Source organism: Halyomorpha halys, unplaced genomic scaffold (genome assembly GCF_000696795.3).
Source record: "Halyomorpha halys isolate HHAL.00 unplaced genomic scaffold, Hhal_1.1 Scaffold1558.1, whole genome shotgun sequence".
Classification (NCBI taxonomy): domain Eukaryota; kingdom Metazoa; phylum Arthropoda; class Insecta; order Hemiptera; family Pentatomidae; genus Halyomorpha; species Halyomorpha halys.
Window position 1 is genome coordinate 346,797 of NW_027106959.1, and position 11,920 is coordinate 358,716.

The 11,920-nt window shown below is 30.1% G+C and overlaps 1 protein-coding gene across 1 annotated transcript; it reads right to left on the reverse strand.

The window, feature by feature from the left end:
- Window positions 1-2,783: 2,783 nt before the first annotated feature.
- LOC136795271 (uncharacterized) lies at window positions 2,784-11,195 on the reverse strand. The gene is made up of 3 exons (XM_067045262.1): window positions 10,119-11,195; window positions 4,455-4,829; window positions 2,784-3,105 (listed from the first exon to the last, which is right to left on the reverse strand). Exons 1-3 carry the CDS (start codon window positions 10,378-10,380, stop codon window positions 2,813-2,815), a joined length of 930 nt encoding a protein of 309 aa, XP_066901363.1. The 5' UTR covers window positions 10,381-11,195; the 3' UTR covers window positions 2,784-2,812.
- Between the last annotated feature and the right edge of the window lie 725 nt (window positions 11,196-11,920).

The following is an 11,920-nucleotide window of genomic DNA, read 5'->3' on the forward strand; positions in this document are numbered from 1 at the left end:
AACATTCCCAACGAATCCGTCTGTAACCTCCTAGGTTTTGCTAGATCATTTGTTGCTGCCTGGTTAGCAACCAATTGTTGGGATACGTGAGCGTCTCCATCTGTTTTCTCACAACCCTGGTTGATTTCGACAAACCTTGGGGAGTAGGTTACATCATATTTTTGCAATTAACTTACGCGTCATTAGTAGTTATAATCATTATTTCAAAGTCAGAACTCACTAAGCTATATCACATTGCAAACCATGAGCCGTTTAGTTGAAAGTCCTCTAGCCCTTTAGTTTGTAAGTTTACCATGAACCAGTGTTGTGAAGCGTACAACTGAGTTGTGATGAAAGCCAGCTGTACATTTGTTCTTATGTAAACTCAAGCTGACGCTCGTATGTAGGTATACTATTATATGTAGCTGTAGGTATGCTTTAGTATGTTGTCAATTGCCCCATATTGTGGAGGGCAATAAAATATTTTTAAAAAATTCTTATTATGAAGTAATCAAAACATACATTTACTCAATTCGATTTTAAATTGAAATATTTTCAGCTTTCTTAAAGTGTAAACGTTTTCGTAGCTTAGAACATTTAGGAAAATAATTTTATTCTCATTCTTTATTATTATATTTTAGGTAACTTCAAAGTGGTACTAATTATATTTATCTTTTTTTGTGTTTTTCTGGAATAAAGTAGGTAGTTTTGAGTTATGCACAGGAACAAGAAAAGAATTAAAAAAAAAAAAAAACCTGGCCATTCAAATCAATTGCAGCATTGTACTTAAATTTGTTGCAAATATTACTTTTAAAGTCATGTTTAATAATTAAGTTGTAAATAGTATTTACTTAGTATTAATATTTAATTCCATTACATTTATTTTTATTTGTATTATTTTCGTTACAATTTTTTCCTTACTTGAAAAGAAACATATATAGAGAAACATTGCTAAGGGATGTCAAACAGGTACTAAGGTGTCGCCTAGCAACAGGCCCAGGATCTACATTTTAAAATAAGTTGTTGCTAATTAGTCTTCTAACTAGACACCTAATTAATTAATAAATAAACTTCAGCATTACTGAAAAAAAGAATGTTCTAGTAGGCTTTTTAAAAAGTTATGACTTTTTATTATGATAAAAAGTGCACTATACAGACTATATGTAGTCTGGTGATTTTTGAGATATTAAGACTGTTAGTATATTAAGATATTATGGATTTTCCGTTACTTCCTCACAACCATGGAAATTGATAGATATTATATTATCTGCCACACTATTGTGGGCAATAGGTAATAGTGGTGAATGATCACATTCATACTAAAATAAAATAAAATAAATAAATAAATGAAGTAATAAAAAAAAAAAAATAATAAAGAAAAAAGTACATATATATAAATAAAATGTCTCTTAAAATATATACAAATAGAAGGATAAAGAAAATGAACATATTCAAACTATGTGTATGAAAAACAAACTAATATAATCTCTAGTCACATTTACACTCACATATACAATATTTATGTTATCCCCACGTGTGAGGGGTAGAGCAGAGCCCAAAAGATCCCACGCATCCCTCTCGCCGCATCACTGGTAGTGAGCCCTCAGTTCGTTGTTTAACATCAAAATACAAACCAACTTGGTAATATTGTAACTTGAGTAATTTCTCCATGTGGGTCTTAGTTCCGATCTCGCAATTTACACCAGTACACTGTAGTGAAATCGTTTTACTAATTTTTTTGCCCAAAAATGTATTACAAATAATTGTTAAAATGATAAAGCTCATGAACAACCAAACGAAAACGGTTATATTTAACGAACTATATGTTATGTTAATCAGACGTCTCTAACAATATAAATGTAACAATTATCTAACTCGAATAGTAACTTAAGTAAACATTCTTTTCTTTTCTTCCTTTCCAAAAGTATGTTAACTAGAAATATTAGTTATTTTTTGTTTTTACTGTCAAATACAGAATCAGCCTGGTGTCGGTCCTATTTCTCTTATTATATATAATAAGAATTTATATATTTGTATGTATGTATTTTTCCTGGTTGCTCTTCATACCTTGTAGATTACTGACCATCCGAGAAAGCCTTCTCTTATTTTTTTGTTGGCTTCATTTTTGCTTCGCTTTTGCTTTTGCCTCTCACACCCTCCTACTTAACTCGGCTGGAGTGTTCTACTTTTTTGTCCCCAAAGAGGTGTCCCGTGAGCATTTACCTCATGTTAGACAATTTGTACTATTTTTTTTTTTATATAATTGAATGTGATGATGACAAAAATCTTTACTATGCAACTTGAAAGTGACATTGTAAATTGTAGCTCTACCTTTAGGGTTGAAGAATCCAGATTTCGTAAAAGAACTTAGGTCTTCTTGCCTCCTGATTTAAAATAAGAAACGCAGGAGGTCCTAGATACCTTAAGCTAAATGCTCAAATTAGAGAAATCTTCACATTAGGAGTGCACTAGTGAGAGAAATTCTCAGTCTTACCGCTGCGAGGAGGCCAGAACAAAATTAATTGAGTATAGGTAGAGAAATAAAAGTGAAAGTAACATAAACAAGCGGAAATAATAACATCAAAGGGTTAGCGGAAGGTAGATGAAAGTATAAACAAAACAGATGAAATAATAGTAAAATATAGACGTTAATTTCCCAATATGAGCAGAATGCTGAAGGCTAAAGAAAAAAAAAATGAATAAAATTCTTAATGTTTTAAATTGTAATTAAACCTTGGTATAAGACTTACTACAAGTAAATTACATATAATATTAAAATATTAATCGATGAGCAATTACACGGATGTAATAAAAATTTTAATATAGGAAATATTTACATGTTATATATTCTATGTATCACTTGGAGGAAAAAAAATAATATTATATTATAACGTAAAAAAACAAAAGAATGACACATGATGCTAGGTTGTGATGAGGCCAACACGATCGCCTTCCAGCCTAAAGTTGCGTCCATTCTAGAAAATAGAGTTGACGGTTGGACTCCATCTCCAGAGGTTACGAAGTAACCCCAAACTACCTTATCGATCACGAAAGGACTACCAATGTCCGCCAGATTATCAGGTACTGTCGCTCTGCCACAAAAATGTTGGCTCGCATTGATTCCATCTGAAGCAATTAAAAACTAATCATGTTAAGAATTATAAATTACTTATATGACATACATAGAATGTTTACATCCACCTAAGGGCGTACCCAGTATCAGAACTAGGAGGATGCAAGCCATAGTCAATCAGGTTGTGACATTTCAGCACGAAATTTTAAGAGAAATATATATAAATGTCGCAGTGCTTTATTAGTTATTAAAATTAGTATTTACCTGGAAAAAAAATTAATTTTTATTAAATTAATAATTATTTCATTTCTTTTGGGGAAGCTACTCCCCTTTCCCGGGTACGCCCATGTTTCTACCGTACACGTTTTATGAACTAGCAATGTTTATATTATTACTTGTAAAATTAATTCTTTCTTTTTATTTTATTTATTTTTTATTCAATGTTTTCTGGATTACAGTTTAACCATGTACTTAACCCTTTCTGTAAGGGATTATAGTGAATTTATTTAAAAAATGTGGCAAAATGTATTAAATAGATGTGATTAACAAAGAAACAAAAGTTAATTTAATCCTGAAGATTGGGAAAAGGCCATAAAATGTTGCAGACAAATGAATACTAATTAATTTTATAAGTAATAGTATATTTAGTAAATAATATTCCATCAAAATATAAAATTAGTGGTGTATAGTATTTTTTTTTTAATAATATATAAACCATATTTATCTCTTACTTATATTTCTTTGTTAACGATGCCCACAATGACCTGAAAGGGAACAATCATTTCTGCAAGAAATGAGATGCGAAATGAGTGCAAGGTCCAAGTGGATTTTGATGCCAGGCTGATGAAAGCGTATTAACTTAACCAACCAATGGTCACTTATAATATATGAGTTGTTTTTGTTTTACCGCCTATCGTCATTACATTCTCTAAAAGTTCTCTGTCATGACAGTTAAACGTGATAGTTAACGTGACTGTTAGTCCACTGACATTACTTGTGCTATTAACTATCACGCCAGACCAAGTGTGACAGTAAATACTGTCATAGCTGCATCTGTAACTTTTAAAGAGCTCTGTATTCGGCTTTTTTATTATGTTTTTTCGGCAAATACAATGAAAACTGTAACTCCTTCGAAAAGATCAACATAAATCACTTTAAAATGAATTTAACAAGTTTCATTTGGAGGCCTTACAAAAGGTTACATACCTAATAGTTTTTAAGATATCAAACTCATATCATGATGTATATACATGATATATGTAAAACTTAAGTATAAGAAGATGGTCAGGGTTATGGTCATATTCATATCATGATGATTCTACTATTCAACAAATAATTTAAGAAGTCAGATTTTAATACATTTAAAATTCGAAAAAGTGGTGCAGGTATTATTAATACGTACGGATTTCAGAAGTATCGCATATCGTGATTGCTCCAAGCCGTATCTGTATCATTAATAGTTGCTTGTTATCACTACCTTTCTTCATATCCCAACCGTAAACAAAGCCAAGCCTATGTTCATGAATCATTCCACTTAACTCCTTAGAGGAGTCTTTGAAGCGTCCCTTAGGAGTCTTTGCTACTTTCACTTTAGTGCCAAATTTAAAATTATCATGGAGGAAGATAAGCCCATAGCTGTCTGAACTGGAATTAGTGCCGTAGTTTTTGTGGTAGCAAAAGTGACTGACAGCCATCCTACGCCCACTATCTCTCCTGTCACTACCAGCCATTACCAATATATTGTGGGGATCACGTTCTTTCTTTACACCATCTTTTGCTGTAACAGTTATCATATTATTAACAAGTAAATAATTAGTTCTTTTATTCATATAATTCATTTTCGGGATACATGTAATACTTACATAAGTACTTCTAATCTAACACTTAAAACTTGCAGTACCGTAATCATCAACGCAAACAACCATATTAAATGAAAATAATTTACATGCCCGGTATAAGATAGAGATGTTTTTAAAATAAAATGAAGGTCAAGAAATTAGGATAAGGCAGTATTTGTGCGAAATCTGTAAGAACTTAAGATTAGTATGATAACACTGTACCACCACCGATACTATCACCCGTCACCGCTCCAAACGCAGTTTGACCGTTATAATATGAACTAGATTTACCAGCTAAAACTGTAACTACTAGGATTAGACAAATATCGTATATTGAAATATCCCTATTTTTTGTAAGTACTTTAATCATACAAATTTAACAACTATGTTTTACGCTGTAATATTGTTGAATGTATTATTATAATAGTATCTTCTGATCCACTAAACCATCCTATCCTATGAACATGCATTATCGAGGCCTTCAGATGTACCTTACATCTTCAATTGGAGTCAGAACTAATTAATTATATACCTCCACCAAGGCATTATGTATTGAACATGGGATAACTTATTTTTCTTAATAAAGTATATTAATTAAAGTGTTTTTTTTTTTGTTTATTTACGTTCAGGTAAAAACAAAATTAAACTAGGGAAGTCAAGAAGTTCCAGCTAGCACATATAGTGGTGGAGCCGAAGATGGACTATTGAGATCGTAGTGACCAAGAGTGCTAAGGAATCACCTTAGTAGCCTCTAGTCTGAAGCGGCATAGATTCGGATCAGCTGATGAAATTAATTTCTTGGCGAACCAACGAGTCTATACCTTTCCACCCAGGCTAGAATAGGTTGGCAACCGGTAAGAAAACCTCCTCATATGCTGGAAATGACCTGGTAGTAGGCAAAAAAAGGATAACTTATTGACGTTTTTATGAGTAGTCCTGAGCAACGAACTGTTTTCTTTCTATAACCCTTGGATCATATTATTCAATCAGTAAGATTCAATAAAATGGTGATTTTAATTATAATATAATAATAATTCGAATAATCCAAAATCAATCGGATTTCGACTTGGAAAAAAGGAGTCAGATAGCTGGGCAGTATCCAACCAAAATGTAGCACTACGATTTCACTTACTTTGAACTAATTTAGAATAGATATTAAAAAATAAGGAGAAGGATATTGAAATAGACCAATCATTGAATGTTCACTACCGAACTGCATATTTTTTATTTTATTTAAAACATAGTTCAATTTTTTATTTTCATAAAAATATATTCAATTAATTAATTAACAATACTTCTATTTTAATTTCATTATGAAGGTTGTTTGGACAATCCTAGCAGGGTCGCCAATTTTTACTGTGTTATTTTTTCTTTAAAAATATGTTTAATTTAATAATAAATGGACTTTGGTCCAGGTGTGGTCAAATTAAACTCAAATAGTAATATATTGTACTATTTTTATTTAAGCCAACGTTTCGCACCACGTTGCAGGGCTAAAAAAAAGTAAGCGGAAAATTACAAGGGTATACAATGAAACGTAAAAAATTTAAATAAGAAAAAATAAAGGTCATAAAGAATAAATGAAAATGGTAATAGTAACATATAAAGAGAAGAAATATTAAAGAAAGTACGAGATTAAGAGATGAAAAGGGATTAGAATAAAATCAAGAAAAAAGGGAAGAAAATGAACGAGACAGAATTACTACCTGTTTTAAAGGAAGTCAGAGTGAACCGTTTGTATTGGGAGGAGTGGGGATGGCAGTTAAGTACATCACATTTGAAAATAATTTTGATGTAAACAGTGTAGAAAATATTAAAATTAGGTAAACCATAAATGATAATATACATAACAGAGGGGGAGAAGAAATATTAAAAAATTAAATTTACATGAATAGAAAAACAAAGAAGAAATAAACTTAAAATAATGGGATACAATAAATATAAATGAATAAGAAAGACAATATTCCAAATGAATGGGGATACAGAGGTATGTAAATTATATAATATAAAAATTAGTAATAAGGTAATTAATATAAGAATACTTAAGCTGGTAACACATGGATATAAATTAAATTAATTTAATAATGATCTTTTTTATTTTCAATTTAATAATAACAAAATTATTATGTTATCGATCTATCTTTTCTCTATTTATATTCAGTTAGATCAAATGTATTTAAATTAAATTGATTCTATTGAATTACATAGAATCAATTTAAATGATTTTGAAATTATTTGATTTTTTATATTAAATCTTGAATACATATATCTAAATTTTACTATAATGAGATTTATTTAAAAATAAAATCACATCTGACTACAAAATGTTTATTACATCGAAAATAACATAACACAAAAATTAAAATAAATACAAATTATATCGATTATTCTCAATTTTACTATTAATGAAATTATCAAAAATTTATATTTTCAAACTTTTTCAATTTTAAATATTTAGCTTTATTCCTATTTGAATCGAGGAATATTTAGAACATAGATAATATTAGAACAAAACATATTTTTTTCTATTGGAAATGTTACTTCGTTTGGATGCTGACTAAAAAACGAAATTGGTAATTTGTATAACAACATGAAAAAGAAAATTGACAAAGATAAAAATACAGGAGTGGTATATAAAATAAACTGTCCTGGAGTATGTTATGAAGAGATAGGATTTATCGACATTCTAATAACTAAGAACAAATGTAACCCTAAACACAACAATTTAAGATTTAAAACAATTAAAAAAACAGCGTTAGTACAGCACCACGTCGAAAAAAGACACAATTTTGATTTGCAAAGTGTTTTAGTGATTTCAAAGTTGATATCCTGTTTAAAAAAAAAATTGCTATAGAAAAAAGCTTTTAGAAGCAATTTCAATATCTGAAAACCAAAATAATACAATAAATTACATAGTGTCACAAAAAATTTAAGTTATAATATAACTATTAATATAAACTCCCACTACATTAATAAACAAATATAAACTGCCTGTCCTTCATTTCACTAACGTAGATAGTTGAATAAAATGTCCAACGAAGTGCACTAAAGACACACTAGTCTCTATATGAACTGTGTGTGAGAGTGAAAAGACACGGAAAAAAAGAAAAAGAAATTTGATAACCACAGACAACTCTGGAGTTTAGAAGTTCGAGTTTTTATTTTTAATTTTACCAAAAACGAAGAAAAAAAACAAACAAACATATTGTTAAACAAATTGTTTAAAAGTAATTATGTTTTTATATATGATTTTTAAGTGTAATGTTAATTAATATATTGCATATAAAAAAAACCAAAAAGAATATGTCAACTAATACTTCCACAGAGTTGTATTTATAATGCCAAAGGATTTTAATATTACGACTGGGGTGAAGAAGTAAGGAAAAGAAGTTTAAAATGTGGCCAAAGTTAAAAAAAAAAGAACGAAACGTCAATAAAATATAAATTATGTAAAAAAAATTGTTTGAAAGTGAAATTAATATAAAAAATTTTATTCTTACATGGTTTTATTTTTTACACTGTGGGTTTAATGAGGTTCTATGAATAATTTTCCACCATCATTATGTTTAATAATTAATAATTTAAAAATGGATCCCATCAGAAAAAGACACAATTATAAAGTTGTTCATAATAATATTTACCTTTTTCTCTTTTCTTTTTTTCTTTCACGGAACAACCTTAAGAGACCACGCGAATATAAAAGTAATGGGCTTCTCTCTTGTTTTTGTTTTTCCTTTACTTCCATTTCCCCCTAATTATCTCTGCATGTCTTTGTTTTCTTTCTTCTGTCCACGCAACCCCCTTTAATATTTTCCTTTTATTATCCAAGTGAACTAATATTTTTCATAATGTTTATGTTTTGTTATTTTCTTGCATTACTTTTTACTGTTCATGGCAACAGTCAACACTTTTAGTTTAATTTTACTATAAATGTAAAATATTACAATACACGTAATATAATATGTTTTGTAAATATAATGTTTTGATTTTTAATGCAGTCATTTCATTTTATATAGAATAAATGTTTTGGGAGAAATTGTAGCTTGAATAATGTTGAAGGTACTGAGATCAATTAGGGCCCCAATTTTAGTAAATTTGCTCTACTTGAAACGAAATATTTATGATATTTTTCTTGAAATACTTTTCAAAATATTAAGCATCGAATGAAATTGACGGAAATGTTACATTTATTCTTGAATAAAATAAATGTCCGGTCGTCTTCCAAGGTCTCAAATTTAGATTTTTAGTGCCAATCCATACCCAAACGATTTAACAAAAAATCAGAACTACTCCATCTTTTGAGTTCAAAAAATGTTTTTTTTTTTTCATAAGAACTTTGTTGGGTTCTATACGAACGATCATCTTCTCATGACTATTTAATGATTTAATCAGTTTATTACTGCTACATGATAAGTTGATAGTTTATAAGATATTTTAATGTTATAAAAGATTTTTCTACTCTATGAAAATATAATATTACTGAATTCGTGCCCTAAATAATTAATAGACCGAACGATGCTGGTTTGTTAAAACTTAATTTTTTGTTTTAGAAACATATCAGCAGGGTAATGAAAAACATCGAAGTAAAGTGACAGAATTCGAACCCGGTCTGATATAGTTGATTTTATTTTGTGGAGGAATCTGAATTCTCAATATAGCTATAATAAACATCTCGTCGTTTGTATTACAGCCAGAGCACTCAAGAATACTAAACCCTAATAAATAGTCTTCTTGAAATATGGAAAGTAAAAAACAATAAAAACCCATATGAAAAGTAAAATGAAACATACTTGCATATTCAAATAAACCGTACATAATGGAACAAATGCCTTACAATATAACATGTTTAACGACCATATAATTGGCTTGATTTGTGGAAACTTGAAATAAAGCAGATCTATGGAAAGCTAGTGTGTAAAGGTCAGAAGGGAGTACCTTCGTGGTCTGGGACTGGATAGAGGAGTCGAATTGCGTTGAAGAGCGCTGGTTGTTCATTATTTGGTAAATAAAATAATATCCATATATTATTGTACATCAAGGAATTCATTTAAAGTTTTCATGTAAAAAAAAAAAAATACAAAAAAACTATTATATTCATGATTTGTTGGGAATACAAATGATTTTTTTATTAACCTGTCACCGATATGTGACACTTATGAACTGAAAACAAACTGGATGAATCTTTTCTTCTAACCTGAAACTATTAAGCTTATTGATAAAAAACTCACACGTTTTAAAGAAACAGGGAGCTCCAGTTATTACGTGATGTTCACTGACTATAATCCCTGTGCATATGTGTTGCCATGCTTCACAAGTATTTACACTTCCTGGACAATCAGTGGCAGTAACTTTGGCCTGAATAGATACAATGAAAGGAACTTCTTCTATTCTTGTCTCGATTGCTGCCCGAGGTGAACCAGATATCTCCTGTCTTTCGTTGGGTATGCCCGCTGCTGTCAACTTAAAAAACATTAATAAGCAAAATATCATTTACGATAAGTGGTTTATATAGTTACCAATTCACATATGACTTCATTAGTATGATGAAATTAATTAATATAAACAATGCCAACATGTAAAACATGCCATCTTACTTTTTATTTATTGAAATTTTAGCTACGGGATATTTTAGGTCTGATTTCATACAATGTTGGAAGTAACTTTAGAAAATTTGTTTTTTTAATGCATCAAGACAATAAATATTTCCTTATTATTATTTTTTTTTTTTTTAAATCTATGTAGAGGTTAGTTCTGACTTCTGCCAAATATTCCCATTCTTTTTTAGATGAATTGGTCCTGGTCCAGAGAGTGAAATATAAAGTATATTACCTTGGTTTCTTATATATATTATAAACTAAAAAAAGGTAATAGTGCTTCTAAGATAAGTTTGTCGGTAGGTGACGAACTCGAGGAACTTCTTAGTGATTCTCTTTTTACTTTGTTGGCAAATACATTAAAGCCATGTATATTGACAACTCTGTCCCGACTTCCATTTAAGAACGCAGTACCATCCAAAAAGCCATTTTTGAGATTTCTTAATCATTGTGTTCAGAAAAAAACAACCTATTTTTAAATTTATTACTTTACGTAATGTATCTTTATTTCTACTGAAATTAATTTATGATTTTTTCCTTATTTTTGTAACATGTTCCTCAAAGACGGTAGTTTTTTTTTATCATTTATATGAAAATAAAACACTAATCTACGAATGGCTTCTTCATCAAAGCTGCCAGTATTAACTTTTGTTTTGTTTTTGGGCCGTTTCCTGGTTGAAATTTTAAAACAAAGTTTATCACCCCTCTATACTGTTTCTCAGATACTTATAACATACACATATAATTCACATTACCACAACTTTCTATCTCAGCTGTCTCCAAAGAGTAACTAAATTATTAGGCCTCCTTCACTATAATTATAAAATTATCTAGAATTCGAATATAGAGGAGGTGGTGATTGCTTAGTAGTCAGAAAGTAGCAGTGCTATTACATCACTCTACCTCCAATAACCGCGTCAAGGAAGCGTACACCGGGCTTAATTATACTTCCATACCCGGTCACAATTGGAATTTTCGTTGAAGTAGACTATGTCTTCTTCATTGTAGAGAACTCCATGACTGGCTTACTCTTCTGTATTTCTTCTGGAATTGAATCTATGTCATCTCTATTTGACAGCTTTAATGTACAAAGTTTCCCTATACAGTTCAGCACTGGATATGGTTCTGAGAATGGAGCTGACGAGGGCTTTATTACTTTATCGTCTCTTAAAAACAGGGGTATTTAGCAACTCATGGACTAAAATATTCTTCCTACATTCCCTGAATGATTCAGAACGAAGGTCTTCCATGAACTGCTTGAGTTCCTGTACTGTTTCTCGTAGTTTGGGGTTACCAGATGTATGAGAAATTCACCCGGTAGGTGGATCGTTTGTCCACATTCGGCTTCTACAATACTTTAATTTGAGTCGTCCCGCATGGTTGCCCTAAATCCAAGAAGAAGAGCTGGTAAATGTTCAACACAATGATCGCTATCT